The sequence below is a fragment of the Oryza glaberrima genome, chromosome 1, assembly GCF_000147395.1.
Source record: "Oryza glaberrima chromosome 1, OglaRS2, whole genome shotgun sequence".
Taxonomy (NCBI): Eukaryota; Viridiplantae; Streptophyta; class Magnoliopsida; order Poales; family Poaceae; genus Oryza; species Oryza glaberrima.
The window spans coordinates 32,883,311-32,903,743 of NC_068326.1; the positions used below are offsets into that span (position 1 = coordinate 32,883,311).

The 20,433-nt window shown below is 44.1% G+C and overlaps 3 protein-coding genes and 1 pseudogene across 3 annotated transcripts; 1 reads left to right on the plus strand and 3 right to left on the minus strand.

Annotated features, from left to right (window-relative positions):
- LOC127757116 (protein CANDIDATE G-PROTEIN COUPLED RECEPTOR 7-like) lies at nucleotides 1–981 on the minus strand (annotated as a pseudogene).
- Nucleotides 982–2,747: 1,766 nt separating this feature from the next.
- On the minus strand, nucleotides 2,748–4,436 carry LOC127757124 (protein CANDIDATE G-PROTEIN COUPLED RECEPTOR 7-like). The gene has a single exon (XM_052282564.1). It carries the CDS (start codon nucleotides 4,363–4,365, stop codon nucleotides 3,016–3,018), a length of 1,350 nt encoding a protein of 449 aa, XP_052138524.1. The 5' UTR covers nucleotides 4,366–4,436; the 3' UTR covers nucleotides 2,748–3,015.
- Nucleotides 4,437–12,340: 7,904 nt separating this feature from the next.
- LOC127758710 (probable membrane-associated kinase regulator 4) lies at nucleotides 12,341–13,701 on the plus strand. The gene has a single exon (XM_052283933.1). The coding sequence runs from the start codon at nucleotides 12,397–12,399 to the stop codon at nucleotides 13,489–13,491; it is 1,095 nt and encodes a 364-aa protein (XP_052139893.1). The 5' UTR covers nucleotides 12,341–12,396; the 3' UTR covers nucleotides 13,492–13,701.
- Nucleotides 13,702–16,148: 2,447 nt separating this feature from the next.
- LOC127760693 (ankyrin repeat-containing protein NPR4) lies at nucleotides 16,149–19,875 on the minus strand. Its single transcript, XM_052284991.1, has 4 exons — nucleotides 19,644–19,875; nucleotides 19,155–19,556; nucleotides 17,967–18,379; nucleotides 16,149–17,400 (listed from the first exon to the last, which is right to left on the minus strand). Exons 1-4 carry the CDS (start codon nucleotides 19,663–19,665, stop codon nucleotides 16,567–16,569), a joined length of 1,671 nt encoding a protein of 556 aa, XP_052140951.1. The 5' UTR covers nucleotides 19,666–19,875; the 3' UTR covers nucleotides 16,149–16,566.
- Nucleotides 19,876–20,433: the final 558 nt, after the last annotated feature.

The following is a 20,433-nucleotide window of genomic DNA, read 5'->3' on the forward strand; positions in this document are numbered from 1 at the left end:
GCTATAGATATGTAGCCCGCTGATCTTCTCTCTCTTCCTTTATCTCTTTAAAATATGTTTATAGCTGGCTTAGCCTTCTATTGTACCTGCTCTTAGTATTCATATGGTCCGGATGGAGCACATCCTTCAAAAAAAAAAGAAGGAAATTAACCCAGTCCCGGTGCTCAAACTCCTCCTTGGATCAATTCTTCAGTATACTCTTCAAGCTGAATATCCTCCTCGGCCGGACTGAACATGCAGAACATGAACAGGTAGAATGCGAGGGCGGCCGCCTCATCCACCGCCACGCTCGCCCAACGGTAACCGGAACTTGCGCCCACGAGCAACTTCAGGATGAACACGGCCATCCACGTGTGGTACAGGTACACCGCCACCGCGAGGTAGAGCTGGCGGAACAGCGCGAGCTTGCCGAGCCTTGTCGTCCGTGTCGGCCTCCTTCCGTAGCGCCCGGATCGCCCTGCCCATCGGCATCAGCACCGCGACGCAGCAGGCGAGCTGGACTAGGACGAAGGCGTGGCCCCACGTCCAGGCCACGCCTCCGTCGCCGGACAAGGTGGTGGCGATCGCCATGTAGACCTGGAGCGGAACCATCGCCGTCAACACGTTCAGCTCACGGGCCAGCACGAACGGCTCCGGGAGCGACCACCCTGCGCCGATCAGCGCGACCACGGGGAAGAGCATGGCATTCTTGACAAGACGCAACGCCAAGCACGGCACTTTCCACCCGCGCGCCGTCCCGGCGACGACGCTGGTGTATCGCCCGTCGTGGGCCGCCGCCGTGAGGCAGTGCAGCATGAGCGCGGCGAGGAGGCCGGACATGACGTCGTGCACGGGGCGCGCCGTGGAGCAGCCGCGGGCGAGCGTGCGGTGCAGCCACGCGATCAGGAACACGCCGTAGCACACGGCGAAGGAGTAGACCATCGCGACGGGGTCCTCGCCGCCGTCCGGGTTGGAGTCGGACAGCTCGACACGGACGTCCATGGTGACGCGCGTCCCCGACCCGCAGTTGGCGAAGTAGAGGCTGTACTCTCCGGCGCGGGTGATGGGGAACGATGAGGAGGGGAAGGAGATGCGCCGTAGAGGCGGCCATGGGTTGCAGAAAGGAAAAATGGCTGTAAGACGTCAAGCTCACTCTCGGCGATGCTGGTGTTTTACGGAGCAGATTTATGCGTCCCGAGTCCCGACGGCCGGCCGGCGGGAGGCACAAGGCGGGTGGTTTTGTTGGATTGGACGAGGCAGACAGGCAGGCATTGTATTTTGGCGCGTTTTTTCTACTGCCGGCGTGATTTCTCACAGCTGTCTTGCACTCTGAATCAAGAACAGAGCATCTCCTTGTCTGAATGCTTAACATCTCAACGCAGAGCCATTAGCTTGGGACTTCAGGTTGAAGTATCAAAAGCATCAGAGCACTCTCAGAAAGTCTGAGACAATTTCCTACTTCAACCTGATTTAGCTGAAGGTCTTGACGGGCTCCTGTACGAGTTCCAAATCTCTTTGTACTATTAGCAGCAAAATGTATGTGCTCCTGAATTTCCAGTTAAGGCGTTCGATCAATTAGTTTATGCAAAAATATAACCGAGTTACATTCCAGGAACTGATGTGTAGAATTAAGTTTCTTGCTTGAATAAAATCTCCTGCCTCGTTGTATTGTATATCTAAGTGCATTTCAGTTCTCATTTTAAGAATGGCATATCCTTTGTACTCAATTCGTCCCAAAATAAGTTTATTTTTCACATATTACACACATACCCTAATACAAAACCTAAAAAACTATAATACCCTCATTTTATCAAATCTCAATGCAATTAGTCCCCTCTTTATCTACTACCAATACATTTATACCCTACTTTAACAAACTCCGATGCAATGGTTACTCAAAAATGAACTTATTTGCTTGTGAAGCCTTATCCTCCTGACTTATTAGGAAATATGGAAAGAACGAAATCAGCAGGTGTTCAGACATAAAGAGCTGTCGGCAACAAGCCTGGTCGCCAAGATCAAATAGAAGGCAAAGACTTGGAGCTTGAAAGGAGCAAAGGGCCTTCGAAACCTAGTCCCTTAGGGTTTGCGGTTTTCCCCTTTTTGTAAATATATATTCCATATACGCTGTACATTTTTTCTCCTACTCTATTCAATGAGATTGGCATAGTTTTGTGCCGGTTCATTAAAAAAATTAACGTATTTTGGGACAAATAGGATAGGCTAAAAATGAACTTATTGTTTAAGGGGCAGTGGGAGTAGTTTCTATGGCCATGTTAGTCTTATACAGAAGTTCATTTCAGATAGCTCACCAGATACAAGATGGCAATCCTACGACTACGATATTATCATATCATTGGCATATCAACAGTCAAGATGAATTGTGAGCTTATAGCAATACAGAATAGCACGATAGCCCATATGATCTGCTGTTTCGCTGGTTCAAGATGCATTACATTCATGCATCAAGCCATCAAGATTAATGAAGCATGTCGACTAGATGCTACTCTGGGCCTTACAAGTGATTCACCTACTATGTTTATTTGCTACCCAGTCTGCCAGTCATGCATAAAGAACCTAAGCAACCAGATGTTGATACACCAATAAGCATATATTGCATAGTTGGTGTCCCCTTCTATAGTTCTGTCACTCATTCCTAATAACCCACCTATAAAATCATGAACCTAGGTATGAAGTCATATCTACCAATGTTATCCTGATAGCAACAAAATTCTACAGCTCGTAAATGATAAAGAACAGCTGATAAGTACGAAGAAGCAAACCTGAGTATTGGCAAAATGGCAACATTGAATAAATGCCCCTAATTTGCAACACAAGCAGCCCAATTATCTTTGGACTTCTCAACAACATTTGATGCTAGAAGAAAGGAGTGAAAAGAGTGAATATATCCATAACACATAGATAAATATAGGCTAAATCCTGCATCTGTATAGTATGACCGACATCAATGGAGGAGAAATTGAACAGGTCAGGCTGTATTTCCCATCATGTATCCTCTCACTGGATCACAACACTCTAGAGCTCAAACTCCTCCTCCCGGAGTGCCAGCTCTGCAGCTTCCTCCTCATCCTCATCAAGAGCGAAATATTGGTTCCTCTCTGCTGGCCTGAACATGTAGAACATGAACAGGTAGAATGCCACAGTGGCCACCTCCTCTGCGGCAACACTCACCCATCTGTACTTGTAGTTGGTGATTGTCTTCAGAGCATACACAATGATCCTAGTGAAGTATAGGTATCCAATCACAACAACATAGAACTGGCGGAAAAGGGTGAGCTTGGCAAGGGTTCGGGCCGCCTTGCCGTCTGTCTTGGATGACTCCCGCAGCGACCGCATCGACCACACAACCGGGAAGAGCACAGCACAGCAGCAGGCGACATCAACAAACAAGAAGATCTGGTTCCATGTTACCCATCCCTGCAAGAATGGACCAGTCTCACCGACCACAGCTGCAGCAATGTTAGCTGCAACCTGCAATGGGATCACAACCATGAGGACCTTCTTCTCCTTGTCCTGAAGGAAGGGCTTCAGGAATGACCAACCGGTCCCAATCAGAGCAATCACAGCAAACAAGATCACACCCTTCACCAGCTGGAACAGGTAGAACATCACATCCCACCCGTGTGGTGTCCCTGCGATGCGGATGTAGTGCTGGTCCTCGGCCGCGGAGATACAGTAGAGCATGCGCGCCGCGAGCAGGCCGGACATGAGGTGGTGGATGCGGTGCGCCGAGAGGCGGTTGCGGTAGAGGGTGACGTAGAGCCAGACGGCCAAGAACACGAGGTAGCAGACCGTGAAGAAGGCGTAGATCGCCGGGACGGGGGCCTGGCCGACGGAGAGGTAGTCCTTGGAGCCATCCAGGTTGGTGTTGTACATGTCGGTGCGGACCTCCATGGTGACGGCCGTCTCCGGCGCGCAGTTGGCGAAGAAGAGGCTGTACTCGTCGGGTTGGGTGACCGGGAAGGTCTTTTTGTAGTTGCCGTTGCCGTCGAGGTCGGCGAAGCTGAAGAGCGGCTTGACGTAGGGGCTGGAGAGGACGCATCCCGGGTTGGGCTCGGGGTTGGGGTTCAGATCCGTGGGCGGCGGCTGCTCGTAGATGGCCTCGAAGAGCGCCTCGTCGGAGAGGAGGAAGAACCCGAACTGATCCGGCTCCGCCTTGGCGAGCTTCGAGGAGGTCCTCGCGCCGGTGATGGCGATGGACACGAACCCACGGCGGGAGAACCCGAACTTCTCGAAGAGGATGGACGCGCGGGAGTCGTCCTTGAAGGACTCCTGCTTGATCTCCGCCGCCGCGGGACGGAGGAGCGCTCCGGCGACGGCGATGAGGAGGAGGAGGGCGCGCGCGGCGGCCGCGGCGGTGGCCATCGCGGCGAGATCTGGGGGGGATGGGGGAGGAGGTGGAGGAGGTGCGCGAATTTCGCCAGACGGGTCGGAGGCGGTGACTTTCCTGGAGGCTTATGGAGGTAGGCGTGGATCTCACGTCCGTTGGATTTGCATCGAGATTGGTGCCAAGTGGGTGGGTGACTTTGACCGAGGGTACTCTTAGCAGGGAAGCAACGCGTCGGTTTCGCGTCGGTTGGATCGTTGGATTGTGATTGGACGGTGGATCTGATTAGTCGCGGCTCGATCAGTTTAGGCATTTTTTTTCCGCGTTAGTTTAGGCATGTTTTGGACGCAGTAGCAAAATGTTCGTGCTTTCACTGGGCTCGGCCTAGCAGAATAATAAAATTCCGGCGAAATTTAAGACGAAGATAATTCTAGATTCTAGAAGGTTTAAACAGGATAAGGGATCGATGGAAAAGAGGGCGACGGCATGCCGGGTCAAGCACGGTCATCTCCTTCGACGTGTTCGAGAAGGCTAAAGTCGCCGTGCTTCGTACAGCCGCGGCCGTGAGATTATGCGCCTCAAATTGACCCGCAGGAACGAAAGGGTGTTTGTGTTTTAGGATAGGAAGCAGTGAAGCACTGCTGGAGGCAGAGCGCCTATTGACAATCACGTACCATTTCGGTCTGTTCGGATTGGTGCTATTTTTAACCATACCATTTTTTAACAAAATTATAAAAAAATATCTACATTTAGTTTGTTGTCAAACTTTGGTAAATACATAAGAAATCATACCAAAAATTTGGTAACATTACCAACTTACCAAAATTTTGATATTGCTAAAATTTCATAAGGTTTATTTTACCTATAATCTGAACAGACCCTTCACCCTGGTGTTTTTGACGTCTAGAAAAATTGGTAGTAACGCACTAGTAAGCCCATGACAATATGACATAAAGTACTTTCAGTTTGGCTATTTTCCCCATTTTCGTTAGCACGTTTTTAAACTATTAAACAAAGTGTTTTCTGTAAAAACTTTTTATAGATGAGTTGTTTTTTTAAAAAAATAAGTTTTTCACGGTTAATCATATGTGTAGCTAATAATTCACTCCCGGGAACTAACTTTAGAACACACCCAGAGCCTAACAAGCCAGGTTTAACTTTTCAATTTCGACGTAAACCATTCCTCACCGGTTTACCCAAGTCCAATCGAAAACGAGTAAAATACCAACGATTTTCGATCAACACCATAAAAACCAACTATACCGATCAGTTATCACAAACCAAAACCTAATAGTTTCACGAGAGCCAACCAATCTTCGTGAAATTCCATTGGTTTTGTGAGCCTTGCAAACAAGTGTCCGTGTGTCTGGGAGAGGCACAGGCTGAGGCGGTAAACACGCCTGTGTTTTATCCCCTGCCGCTGCACCGGTTTGTGCAATGCCTTGAAGACTTGAACGCACACCACCTTTCTCTTGTGGGTTTGGCCGGACTAATCACGCGTTTGACGTGAGGGCATGCGTCGCGGCGGGAGGAATCGGCAGCCGGCCGCGTGTTAGGAGTAGTAGCTAGCGAGCGTCGCCGGCGCCGCGCAGCGCTGGCTAACAAGGCCGGAGCTCCGAGATAGTTACTAGAAAAACATCCCAAGCGTGAGCCACGCGCCCGGCGGCAAAACCGGTGCGGAGCGTGACCCCTTTGTCGTACGTGGAGGGAGCGAGAGAAGGTACAGTGTCACCGCGCACCACACCACCGACAAGGGGCTGCGTCGCGTCGGTGCCCGCCCGTGCACCGCGGCCGCTGCGGCAACCGACGGTCCAGCCGTCCAGGCAGAAGGCAGGGCGGCGTGAAATGCGAGAGATGCTGCTACCGCCGAAACGCCGTGGGCGGGGTGACTAACCGGTAGAGTAATAATTTCCCAACGAGTATAAAATTCGTTTCTAAATCAAAATATCATATATATAACTTATATCCCAACTCACAGTAGAGTGTCAACTTTAATCCCTCGATAATACAATGATTGGTTTTGGACGATGTAACGAGTGAGACTCATATGGATCCCGCATGTTATAGGCTAACTCTTCTCCCCCCCTCCCCCCCCTCTAAATTGAAATATCATATATATATATATATATATATATATATATATATATATAACTTATAGGGAAAATTGTAACCATGCCATTATAATTTTGCAAAATTTGAGATATGTCATCCTGACCCACATGTCATTGACCCTAACTTATATCCCAACTCACAGTGCAGTGTCAACCTTAATCCCTCGGTAATACAATGATTGGTTTTGGCTAATATAACGAGTGAGACTCACATGGATCCCGTATGTCATAGGACAACTCCCCCCCCTCCCTCCCCTCTCTCCATCTTTCTAGCTTCCTCTCCCTCCCTCATGCATGAGTTTTATTTATTGAAATATTTAATAAAATATTTTGAGTAAACTTCACAAAACTACAGGTATTTTGCACAATTTATCACAAAACTACGGATTTAAGAGCTTGTTTTACAAATATACAGATTTAGTGTCTTCGTTTATCACAAAACTACAGGTACTTTGTACAATCTATCACAAAACTACAGATTTAAGAACTTGTTTCACACAAATATAGATTTGGTGTATTCGTTTATCACAGTGCTACACATTTAGTGTCTTCATTTATCACAAAACTACAGATTTAGTGTCCCCATTCTCACAAAACTACACGTTTTAACAATGCTAAAACGTGTAGTTTTGTGAGAATGGGGACCCTAGATTTGTAGTTTTGTGATAAATGAAGATATTAAACATGTAGTTTTGTGAAACAAGTTCTTAAATCTGTAGTTTTGTGATATATTATTCAAAGTACCTGTAGTTTTGTGATAAACAAAGACATTAAATCTGTAGTTTTGTGAAACTAGTTCTAAAATCCGTAGTTTTGTGATAGATTATGCAAAGTATCTGTAGTTTTATGAAATTTACTCAAATATTTTTTGGTTTCAGAGTTTTACAAATCTACACCCTTAATTTTCTGCGGAAGGGTGTTTCTTAAAAAAAATTCCCTTACAAAGGGCGTTTTTATGGTGTGGCACACATCGGTTGACGTATGCTAACAATCACGATCGGCTATTTTTCAGGCAACCTCCTTATCACCCTCCCAGAAAGCTGCAAGGAGCACCTGCAAAATAATTGAGCTAGTCATTTACAGACAGCCCCCTTGCCACCCTAGTCCTAGAGGACTACAAGGTGACCGCTTGCAAAATATCATAGATCACATTTTACATGCAGCCCCTGTCCATCCTCCCTCCGCATGACCGTTACACACTAACGGGCATGTGTTATGTCATAAAAAACGGCTCTTCGAAAGAAAAGCGTCCTCTCAAAGGGTAGTAGGATGTAGATTTGTAAAACTTTAAAACGAAAAAAATACTTTAAAAATGTAATAAATAAAATTAAAAAATAAACAATTATACCGTCTTGAGGTACCTAAAGCGGTGCGGTGGGCCGGTTGGAGAGGCTCGGGGCCTGCAGATTAACTATTATGTGTTTGGGCTTACGGTTAAGATAGACAGGGACTTCTGGCTGGGCCAATAGCACTTGCAAGTCGCGACCTTAGTTTGTTTGGGCCTCCAGAAAATAGGAATTGGCCAGGTAGAGCGAACGCTTCTCAGGCTGACAGGCCACGATTCTTGCAGGTTACAGTTCTGAAGAAAGTGTCACGAGAAATCGAGGTCAGAAAGAAAAACACACAGGTCAACTGCTTGATGAGGTATTCAGCCCATGGTATTTCTTCTTCTGCTCCTTGGCGCAGGGAGCCAAGGTTCAAGATGTCTTTCGATTAACGTATTATGTTTACTGACCATCATATCATGGACAACCCTATCACGCTGTTCTTGAGCAATCATATCGTTCTTATCTTTGCCTTAAAGCGCTTAAGGCCTGGAACTCTGCACGGAGGGTGATCTACAAGCGCATTTTTCCATTTCGGCCTTCTTGAGCCACGTTGCCTTTCCTCTTGGATTTGCATGAGCTTTTGTCAGTGTTCAACGTATAAATTCTCCTGCACCCATCTTGACAGCTAGCCCGTCTACAACAGTGTTAGGCTTTTACAAAAGAAACGAGCAAAATAATACTCTCCATCCTAAAATGTATCCTAAAATGTAGTAATCTAGGTTGAATCTAAACTACCAATCTGGATATAGGGTTCGTCAGGGGCGGATCCAACAAAGATTAACAGGAGGGTCTGAACAAACTATATAAAATTATAGCCCCCTCTTCTAATAAATGTATGACAAAAAATTTTAGTGGGGTCTTTATGGAGTCTCATGGTTACAATACGGGTAGTGGGGTAGAGACCCCACGGTGGATCCGCCACTAGGGTTCGTAGTTTTAAGATGAATCTGATCTCATTTAAATTGCTATATATTGAGACGGAGCTAGTAATAAATAGCATAAGCTGAAACATCTGTATGTATTATTGTACTACATGCAATGCATTTGCAGAAACAGGACTAGCGCCTTCAGTGCGAAACAGGTTGTAGGTGCATGTACAACACACACAGCATAAATTCCGATAAAGAAGTCGTCACAACTGCAACTTTTCCATAAGATAAGCAATTTTCCTTGATAAAGGATGTTTGTTCCATTCGTCTAAAATAGGTTATCTTCCAAACAACTAGTTCAGTCACATCACAGCAAATGTGTACAGTTGAAAGGAACCTGGTGTTTCTTGCGAGTATCACTGTTCATTGGCTGGGATTCTTTTCAAACATTTTTGGCAGTGCGAATCTAGTTATGCAGATTAAAGCAGAGAAGATGACTGCTTAGTGCCATATGTAATACGGAGTAATCATTAGGATCGGTACCTGGAGATTTAAGCAGTCAAAATTCTTCATGAACTTTCTGCCTTTAGATGATCAGATACCCCAGAATTGCTGCAAGATCAGAAGCTTTTGCTTGGTTCCAAGTTTGGAGAAGCGGCAAAGAACACCTCGAGCTTTGAGAACTTTCAGAGGGCCCTCCTCTCTTCTTACAGGGCAAAAAATATTGGACTCCCACCAAGAAATGTCCGGCAGCTCTGGCCTCGCTGCCCTCGCATGGGTTTAAAAAAACAGACATACAGTTAAAACACTATGCAGCGTGTTAGATTACTGTACAGGAAAAAAAAACTAACTCTACCATAATTTAATCGTTTAGGGTTTATACTGTCACCTCAGGCGCCATGCATTTTCAGGTACAATCATGTCACCATGTCCGTAAGAAAGGTGGTTATGAAGTTTTGCATGGGTTGTTCACCGTTTCAATAATATTTCCGAGTGCCTATGAATCTGTAGGGGGGCAAACTTGAATCTTTTTCAAGTTCCAACCAACACTAACCAAGTAACAGTGCCTGCAAAACATTCACCTTTAGACCTGCAATTCAGGGGATTAACTGTTCAGAGTTGCAGACTTTTCTACGGCGATATTTTGATATAAACCAATATGTGGAATTTAGTAGGGTGTTAGGCACTCGATCAACACCTAACCTAATTGAGACCACTTTCTAATCAGCACTATCACCTGCAAAAGGTGCAGGCCTGGCCTGCAGTTTGTCAATGGGTGTTAGTTTAGATATAATTATGTCATGGATTAGGGCTGGGGACCTGGTGTTATTATAATTAGATCTTTAAGCCATTTGTGGAACGTTGCTTAGTGCTCAAGCTGGTGCTTGGGGTACTAGCAGATATAAAGAAGGGTTCAGAAGAATATCATAAAGTCAAGGGCTTTAATTTAACGGATAGCAAATGACAACCTAACGAATTTGTATATAGATATGTATAGGGAACAAATACCTCTGCCGAAATCCACGAGCTGCCAAGGTTCTTTTACCTCAGAACTTCTTCAGGGGCAATTAACCCTTATGTTCCAAGAATCAAGAAAGATATGTATATTAGAAAAGGGGGTGAATAACTTCTACAAACAAAAGAGAAATATCAGCTCAGATCAGAACGAGATAACATGAACTTAAACCATGTCCACCTTAGGATAAGTGCTTATTAAGATAGGGTAAAAAAAATCCATCGTGTTCAAAACGGCCCATAAATTATCACGTGGAGGAGAAAAAAAAAAGAAAAAAAGAAACGCACTGTTTCATCAGTGAGTCTAAATTATAATGGTGCTAAGTTGGTCGATAAAGTTGTATGCAAAATACAATTGAATTTATAAAAAATAAAGGAACGGTCATATACCAAACCTAATTGTACTATTAAAATCACCGCACAGAATTGTATGGAAAAATCTACTACTCCCTCCAATTTATATTATAGGAAAAAGTACAAATACCTCCCTAAACTTTACATGGAACTTTGTCTAGCACCTTGAGTTTTAAAAATCGGACATCCAACCCCCTAAACACCATACCATCCATGTTATCTCCTAAGATGGTTTTAGATTATGGTTTTGCATATTTTGGAAGCTTAAACGAATAAGCTTGAATAATTAATATAATATATTTGTTTGTGAGTGAGACCATCCTATTATTAGGTTGGGACTTGTTTATGAGTGAGAGCTAATAAGGAGCAAAATGAAATATTTAAATCAAAACTTTAATATATATGTCCAAAGTGTATGACATGTGATCAAACTCATTCAACTTATATACAAATTAGATAAAAACCACTATGCAAAACTAACTTAGGGGGTTATATAAACGGTATGATAAAGTTTAGAGGGGTTGAATGTCCGGTTTCAAAGTTCAGGGTGCTAGATAGACTTCCACCCAAAGTTTAGGGGGTTATTTGGACTTTTTCCTATATTATAAGTCACTTTGTACGTGTCCTAAGTTAAACCTCCTTTAAGTTTAATCAAGTTTATAGAAAAATATAGTAATGTTTCTAACCCAATAAAAATACAAGCAAAATGTATTCAATGAAACTAATTTTATTGTAGATATTAATATTCTTTTATAGATTTAGTCAAAGATATCTGACTTAGAATAAATCCAAAGTGCCTTGTAATGCCGGGAGTAGCTCTTAACCATGCACAAAGGACTCGATGAGAGCTAATGCACGCCCAGTGATCAATAATTACAGCAAAGAGACAAAGTTGACATTGGATGCCAGCCCAGGAAGGGACAGTGGTTGCTAGATAAGAAGATTAGGGAGAGAAAATGCCAAGAAACAACGTCTAGCTGCGCACGCCCAGTTTGGACAGGGAACTTAAACAAGGGGCCTGAGCTCTTCCACTGATGTCACTCTCACACTTCCTCAGGTTGACATGAAGATGAAATAAACAAATAGCATGTTGATCCATGTTTTGAGGGCATGCGCTCGTCCTTTAAAATTTACAATGATAGACTTGAACAGGAAAGGTCAAGCAAGAGCTAATAAGATGTTTACCTTGGAAGCAAGTTCACTCCAGAAAAACCTTCCAATTGTTCAAAGGTCTTCCCAGGTCAGGTAGTTTTTGCCGGGATGATTTAACCATCCTGCACCTTCCACTCCTCCACAAACAAATAATTCAGGGCTACCATCAAGCGATCCAACCATCACAAAACTTCTGTCTACACTATCTTGCTTGAAGGAAAATGAGGCTTCCCATTGCAACCATACATTATCAGAAGGTACCAAGCAGTTTGTAAATCTTTGGTTAAAGTGCGCACCTCGTTGGCCTAGCTCTTAATGGATACCTTGTAAACCTACACGTTTAAACAAACATATAGCTTAAGTCATGAGAAGAGAAGCATGCGAAGGACGAAACAACTAAAATAGCCTAATCACCAAATGCACTGCAGCCAAAAAATAGGGCAATAATAGAGCACGACAGTAAATATGCACCATACTAGTACCATAGTAGTACTGCATTGCATATTGCCGTGACAGAAAGAGGATTAGGATGCAAACAAAAGGCAGATCATAGGGTTTAACGGTAGGTCCCTCATAAGTAGTACTAGTATAAGCCAATTAATAAGACTCTTTAGCTACAGGCATCCTGCTTTAAAGCACGCCGAAACTCCTTCCACTTCCTTCCTAAAACACAACCACTATCTCTGCCAAAACCAAACCAGAAACACACACCAAACACACAAGGCAAGGTAGCAACAACAATGGCGAGACATGGCCCTCAAAGCCATGACCAACCACTCCAAGAAGAGGACTACATAGACATGGACCTGAGCTCACCTGCAGCGGCAGAGGCGGTGACTGCCAGTGCCAGAGCAAGCTTGCTCTGCTACAGCACAGCCATGGCGGCCTCCCCACAAAACTCAAGGGAGTTCGAGTTCCACATGTCGGCTCCGGTTGACAAGTGGGAGCCCGCGGCATCACCAGCCGATGAGCTCTTCTACAAGGGCAAGCTACTGCCGCTCCACCTTCCACCACGCATCCAGATGGTCGAGAAGCTCCTCGAGAGTGCAGCTGAGAAGGGCCTCCTCTCCGCGAGCACTGCCCCAACAACGCCATACCAGTCGTGCAATGCATCACCGGCAAATTCATGTTATGTCAGTGGAGAGCTCAATGCTGAGCATTACTTCCACGAGTGCACATCAGCTGGTATTGGTGCTGCTGAGGAGGCCGCCGCCTGCGAAAAGAAGCCATGGTCCAAGAAGCTCAAGTTCATCAGGCATCTCAACCTTGGCCTCAAGCTCAAGGCATCAAAAGCTTATATCAAGACAATATTTGCCACTAAAGCAGGCAATCCAGATGGCAAGACTGGTACACCTAGTGCAAATGAGCTCTCCAATGCGCAGTTCAAGTCTTGGAGGAAGAACCCATTTGGCCAGATCAGAAGCAACAGGTACATAGCCTCACCTATCAGCAACAGTGTCACACTTGGAGGGAGGCTTAAAGAAGATGAGTGCGGCCACAGGAGGTCCTTCTCCAGCGTCATTATTCGATACTCATCATCAAACAAGACATCCTCAGCGTCATCATCGTCATGCTCTTCATCAAATTCATCCTCCTCCATACTAAGCTCCACTGACTCTGGTGTGGGGCCAGTGCTCAGGAGGAGCAGCAGTGCAAGCTCAGAGATGGACAATCCAATCCAGGGAGCAATAGCATACTGCAAAAGGTCACAGCAACTGGCCTCGGTGAGAAAGAGTGCAAGCGATGCAGGTTTCCGTTTCATGTCATCATCAGCGTCAAGGATAGCTGCAGAGTCTGAAGATCCAGATGATATAATTGAGATTTGCGGACGATGAAGTGTTTATGTACAAATTTAAACACTTTTGCTAATTCTGTACACTTTTGATCTTCAGATACCTGCAGACATGATCTTATAATGTCCTTCAGAAAAATTCAAGTAGCTTGTGTAATTTGTGTAAGAACAAATAGTTTCAAATTTCTAATTCTAATCTTTAACACCAAATAGTGTAAGCACTTGGAATGACTGTCTAATACCAGAGTGCAGATTTCCCATCAACAAACTAAACTGAAGTAAAAGTTTCTCTCATAACCATCCCTATTGCAGGTGCATGTGCAGTAGGCTACTAAGAAAAAAAAAGAAGTAATATAAACAAACATCACAATTAAGAGAAAATGGAGCATAATTAACCAAAGAGGGCCAATTACTTTTTGGGCGGACCTGTCGCTTTATTCTGTTTCTGTGTGTGTAACTGTCTCCACATGCAACCAATTCCTGATTAGATCTTAGTTGCTTGTTTCTTAAACACAATACAAGACACATTTTTTTTTTTAGAGAAGGGTATTTTTTACCCGGCCTCTACATCCAACCGGATATATACGGCCATTGAAATAGGAAACTTAGCCCCGCAAACAACCCAATCTGAAATTCGCTCCATAGGAGATTTGAACTCAGGACCTTGGGGTACTACTCAGGTCACTATAACCACTAGGCTACATGCCCTTTCATATTCACTATACAAGACACATATTTACTCTCAGAAGGCTGTTTTTTCAAATGCATGCCCAGATAAAGCAAGACAATGAAGTTCTTATTGTGCAGCTTGAATATTAACAATCGGCATGGGCGGAGGGGCCTTACTTATGTATGTAACAATGGGCAAAGTGCGCCACTACATTAACTCAAGGGAGTCCAGCTTATGCACAACAAGCTTTTCTGGCACCTTGGTATTAATAATTTAGTCTGCATCTTGAGCTTTGCACTTCTGTATTATAATATTTATTATTTCAGGGGTTCTGAATGCAACTATCATGGCTCTAAGTTAACCAAGGAACACACCTGTACTATGGCAAGTACCTTGATTGGGAAATACACAGCACTGGTGGCCGACACACTTAAAACATGAAATCCAAAAGGACAAAATCCCTTTCTAGTTGTATATACATAAAAAAAATCCATTGTAGTGCTTATTAGAAACATCTGCTTATAGTCACATAATGCCCAACTCTAAAGCTGTGAATCATAAGGGAAGGAAGAATATGATAAGGCAACAAAATTAAATGAAAAAGAAGGGAAAATGTGAAAACAATGGAGGCAAGAGCTTTATGTTCGCACTTGATGACTGCCTGGGTATCCTGATCTGTATTCGAAGACAGATTAAGATATAGGCCATTGGATGTGACAAAATTTCTCAGAATTTGCATAATAAATATCAGGGATTGATTGTGCTATAGTTCCATTGATGTTATTAGCATCATCTTTAGTGCTCAAAAAAGTTTTCAAGAGATGTCATTGACCAAGCAATTGCAATAAGAACAGGAGGTTCAATCAACAAAGCATGCCAAGGACATATACCAATATACCACGCCACCAATTAAAGCACAAAACAAAGGCAATCGTCCAATTTGGCCATTCCCATTTGGCATCAGGAGAGCTGCAGCATGACGGAAAAGATCAGCTTCATTTCCGAAGTACTAAATTTCCAACTGGTTGGTTTCTTCATTTAAGCATAAAGTGATGAAACTACAGAAGATCATCTTTCCTTTTTTAAGAAATACAGAAGGTTGGGTAATAATATATAACACTCCTTACTAAAGTCTATCATAAATTGAAAGAAAAAAAATCCACTCAAGGGAATATTGTGTTTCTTGGCTTCAAAACAGAACATCTGGTAAATAAATGACCAAATGAAGACAAATAAGCCTTAAACTAAAAGTGTGTGTCGATAAAAGGCAGGGCAGCATTGAAGCCAAAGTTAAGCAGAGTTACCGACCACATTGATGATGTTGGGCTGTGTTAGGATAGTACGCATGTAACAGGGCCTACTTTATGCCTCCCTGCTTCTATATAACCCTAACCCATAGTTAGCCAAATGTTTTCCATTGTTTATGAGCACATTGGTCTGTGTAGTTTGCATGACATAAGCTGCACAATTGTGCTTTTCATGAATTTAAAGTTTTCTAGGATTGCTTCCCTGACTTGTACTGTCCATTTCCTAATTAGTGAGCAAAACAATCGTAAGTTATTCTGGTGAGTGGTGAACCAAATCAGTCTTTTCCCCAGTGAGTGACACCTGTAATGGAGTGTAACCAGGGCACAGGCATATCAGAGACCATTTCTGCTCTGCACCAATCATACCTTTAGGCTTATGTATCTGGGTCATTTTTTCCAAAAAAAAAAAAAAAAAAAAAAGCCCCCCCCCCCCCCTCCCAAGTACAGAAGAATCATTGCCACAAGTAAATATACGATGTAGCGAGGTGAGTATTGCTTCATTCATTACACTAGGTAATTTTGCTAGAAACCTACTGATAAGATCCAGGAATACCTTACTAGTTTTGCTAGAAACGTTATAGATTCAATAGAAGATTGAAAAGGTCCGGGAAAATAGAAAGGCAAAGTTACAGACTTACAGCCACATAATTTAGATCCACAGTAAAATTTTATTTATGAAACAACATAAAATCAGTATTGTAAAAATTACATCAAAGGGCAACATTGTAAGAATAAGATGACCAATAGCATAAAGGGAACTAAAACGTGTCAGGTTCTGTTGTTACATTATGAAAACTGAAGAGCGCATCACAAACTATAAGTAGGCACAGAAAGAATAAGAAAAAAAAAATCCTTTCTCATGAAAGTTGGCAATAGAATGAAAATCAAAAACAAAAAAACATGCAACTCACTGTACAATAGGTTGAGCTCGTTTGGTGCCATAAAATTCTGCAGCTGAAGGAGCCTTGCACAATTGGACAATTGGTATTCCATTTAGTTCTGAGTGGTTTGGTTGATACAGGAAGGAATTGTAAAAATCAAGAAATACTGTGAGCTATGTTATCTGTTAATGTGTATATCTGGAATTTTCATGTACATATCAATCCCAGAGACAGAGACTGAATCTAGGAGACCTTTTCTCTTACAAGGCATACACTTGGTTAAGCTCAGTCTCTGAGAGCTCAGTATTATCATACCAGGAGCTAGATCCACTTCTTCTTGACATCTTCTCTTTTTTTCTTATCTTCCTCATGCGCTTTGATTTCACCACATAGTATGTCATTGTACCCAGAACGCCAGCCATTGTGATGCCACCTATCAAACTAACTAGTAGTGCTGCCCATTGGAAATGGCGGCCTAGCACAATATAGCAAGAGGCAATGAAAGAAATGGTAGTGCAAACTGATGCCAGCCACATAAGCTTGTTGATCACCTCAACAACCTTCCTCTCAGACTTAGTTTCTCCCCTGACAACCGTTATCTGAACTACGACCACCGCCAATGATGTAAACAGAGCTATAGCATTGAAGATGAAGAAAATTCTAAAGGAGGCTGCCTGAACAACAACCGCAACTCCATTGTTGGCATTTCCACCAGGCACAGTGAATATGGCTGCAAAGGCTACCGTGGCAAAAAGTACTGCAACAACAGTTACAGAGTTCGTTGCATTATTGATGCCTTCTCTGTGCAACTTTCTGAGTTCCTTAGCAATCCCATGCACATTTTTGTTCGTTTTTCTTGTCTGTTCCAGCTGTGTGTGGACATCTTTCTTGATCTCTGTCACTGTTTTTCGGAGCTCATCTCGAGGCTGATTCAGCTCCCTAGATCTGAGTGCGCCATGCTGAGATAAAATATCCTTTATTTCAGAAGACTCCTCACAGAGTGGCAAGGCTTCAGCTATATCATACGCAGTCTTGTGGTCTCTGGTTAGTGCATTGACATGGGTATCTGGTAATCGCAAGAGAACAGCAACTATCTGTAGAAGATAAGAAAAAAGAAATTAATGACTTATTTGATTATTTTAGATTATATTTATTAATACAAAAGGAACTAATGACTATCTATTCTGGTGAACCAAAAAATGCACAAATATCACTTAGTGCATCCTAAGAAAGCATTTGTTCATACAAGATAATTTGATTAGCTAGGAGAATAACTTGGTTTTAATAAATTTGATTGGATGATGCCCATACTAAAAGGGGTAACAACATAGCTAATCAAGGTATTTCTTAGAAGGTGAAAACACATGGCATCACCTATTTGATTTCATTTAAACTGTACATTAATGTTTCCAGAAGAAGAGTAAATCTTAATGGATATTTGATCATTCAATTAACAAGATATAACCATCAGGTAGAGTTCCAGGTTCTTTTTACATTGTAGTTTTCTAGATATGAAGTAATCATATGAAAGATAAACATTCCATAGTGTTAGTAATTATTTTCTGTACGATGTTCCTTCAGAACTGAAAAAGAATGCCAGTGCACAAGGGAAGACATAAAATTATTCAAAATGAAAACATTGAGAAATATGATTAATTACCTCTGCTCGCTTTTTCCTTGTTGCTACATGCAAGGCGGTGTTTCCATTTTTGTCTGGCAGCATTACAATTGCTGGATCAGCGTCGACAAGTGCTCTAAGCACATCACAGTTTGTTCCTTTTACAGCCATATGCAAGGCTGTTTGACCTTTCTTGTCATTTCTTCTTGCTAGCTGAGGATCTTTCTCGAGTAATGCTTTAACAATTTCAACGTGCCCTTGTCGAGCAGCAAAATGCAAGGAATTTTTCCCATTATCTTTAGCCATTTCCACCAATCCAAAATCATCTAGTTCTAGTAACAATTTGACAACTTCGGTGTGACCCCTCGTAGCTGCTGAAATAAGTGGACTAGTATTCGCAGGCCCAAAGGTCTTGGCAAGCAACCTATTGTGAAGTAACATTTCCTGCACAACAGCTGCAAGAAAAAAATGTTTGCTCAGAGGTTTGCATACTATATACATAAGGGATAACATCAAGATACACTGAACTGGAGAAAGACATTAGTTACATTATCCTAGTTGTTCCTATGTATGAAGAGAAAATGAACGACTGCATATATTGGCTTCGCTGTTAACATGTATAAATGAGAAAGTGATAGGTTTGTTCAAAATTCAGAATGTGTAGAACACATAAAAGACCAAAACTTTTAATTTGATTATGGAATTATGCACAGTTTTCTGCTACAAACCCAATATCCAGAAATTCAAGGTTACAAGTTGCCATGCTAACAATGAAATAACAGGCTAACATATTTTTTGAATCACGACAATTTACATAAGTACACTGACCTCAGAGGAAAGTGAACAACTAATATTCATGGACAGATGGGGGGAAAATCAGCAAGAAGAAGCACCGATTAATATGTGGTAGTCAGTTAGACATGAGTTTGTGTCTAAAGATTATAGAAACAATATTGTATCTAGCAAACTCAGGTCCTAGCAATAATTAGTGTTACGAAACACACACTGTTTCTGTTTTTAATTGAATTTATCCCTCCCTCTCTCTATGGACTTGCTAATTGCAGTGGAAGTTATACCATAAATTTTTATCATAAGAAATCTCGAAGTTCTGGAATTTACAGATCAATCAGACTTTTGCATCGAGTCCCAGTTCCGTGCATACGTCAATGCTCAAAATCTTGCCCAGCAGATAAACATATGGCAACAGTTGCTCTAAATGTGTCATCTCACCATGACGGCCTTCTCTCGCCGCGACGTGCAGCGCGTCGTACCCCGACCTGTTCTTCGCGGCGACCCCCTCGGCGTCGAGGTGCCTGAGCAGCTCCCTTACCACCTCCAGGTGCCCCCTCTCCGCCGCGGCGACGAGCGGCGTCTCCCCGGCCTCGTTGGGCTCCGCCGCCACGGCCCGCCGCACCTCCTCCAGCGCCTCCCTCCCCTCCCCGGTGGCCACGGCCGCCGCCGCCTCGTCCAGCGCGCGGCGCAGCGCCCCGGCGTCCCCTCCGCGGGCCGCCACGTGCAGGTCGGTGTCGTTGTGCCGCCCCGTCACCTGCCGCACGTACCGCCCCCGCTTCCCGCTCCCCGACACCGTCATCACCTTCACCGCCGCCGCCGCCGCCGTACCTCCTCCCTCCTCTGCGCCCAAACAACCAAAAACAAACCAAATCAGCGCCTCGAGCACGCACACTACACCAAACCTATCCAAACATTCCCATCACTCACCTTCATGGATTTCGAGCGACATCGCGAGCGAGATAAGCGAATGCAGTAGCCAGTAGTGGGATTATCCCTGGGTCAAAGCCGCGCGGTAGGGTTCCCGAAGTAGGGTTTCGGGCGGGGAGCGGCTTTAAGAGGCGCACGGCCGGCGGCGAAAGAGGAAGGCACGAGGAAAGAGAGGTGGGGGCGGAGGAGGAGGAGGAGGACAATGGCGAGACGGTAACGACTCCCTTTGGATTGTAGCTTTCGCGGAGGAGGTTTTGTTGGGGTTTGGGCCATCAGCCGGGCGGGAGGTGGGGGGAAGAAAGCGAGGCGTGGGGCCCATTTGTCAGAGACGCGAGCGGGGAGTGAGAAGTTGCCCGGTGGCTTCGACGCCGTCCTTTTCCTCGTGGAACGTCGACGTCACGGCGATGAGTCCAAGCGGAAGAAGAGATCGGAAGTGGGAGAGAATTGCGCTGTCGCGCGTCACGTAAATCCACGCACGGGGGGATTATGGGCACGTTCGGTTTTGGCTCTATCGAGCGGAAATTATACGTAATCGACGACCCTTTTTTTGCTTAAACTAACGCTGGTTATTGCGTACCTGCTGCGTGGTTAGTGATTGTACATTCGTGTCCTGTGTGTGTATCCACTGAGCCGGCAATGACACTTCGCAGATAGCCAATACAGCTTCGATCGGAGACCATTCAGGATCTTCCTTTGAGAGTTTGAGTGGACTTTGTTCGGACGCAATCCGATGCTGACATGAAAGGGAGCCCATGAAACGGGCGAGAAAAAGACGACCCGCAACCGGCGG

Excerpts from the sequence above, each read along its gene's own strand:
- LOC127757124 (XM_052282564.1), bottom strand. The coding sequence starts at position 4,365 with ATGGCCACCGCCGCGGCCGCCGCGCGCGCCCTCCTCCTCCTCATCGCC.
- LOC127760693 (XM_052284991.1), bottom strand. The coding sequence starts at position 19,665 with ATGTCGCTCGAAATCCATGAAG. Across the intron at positions 19,557-19,643 it reads GTCGCTCGAAATCCATGAAG|AGGAGGGAGGAGGTACGGCG; the intron begins GTGAGTGATGGG and ends GTTTGGGCGCAG. Across the intron at positions 18,380-19,154 it reads GGCGAGAGAAGGCCGTCATG|CTGTTGTGCAGGAAATGTTA; the intron begins GTGAGATGACAC and ends TTTTTCTTGCAG.
- LOC127758710 (XM_052283933.1), top strand. The coding sequence starts at position 12,397 with ATGGCGAGACATGGCCCTCAAAGCCATGACCAACCACTCCAAGAAGAG.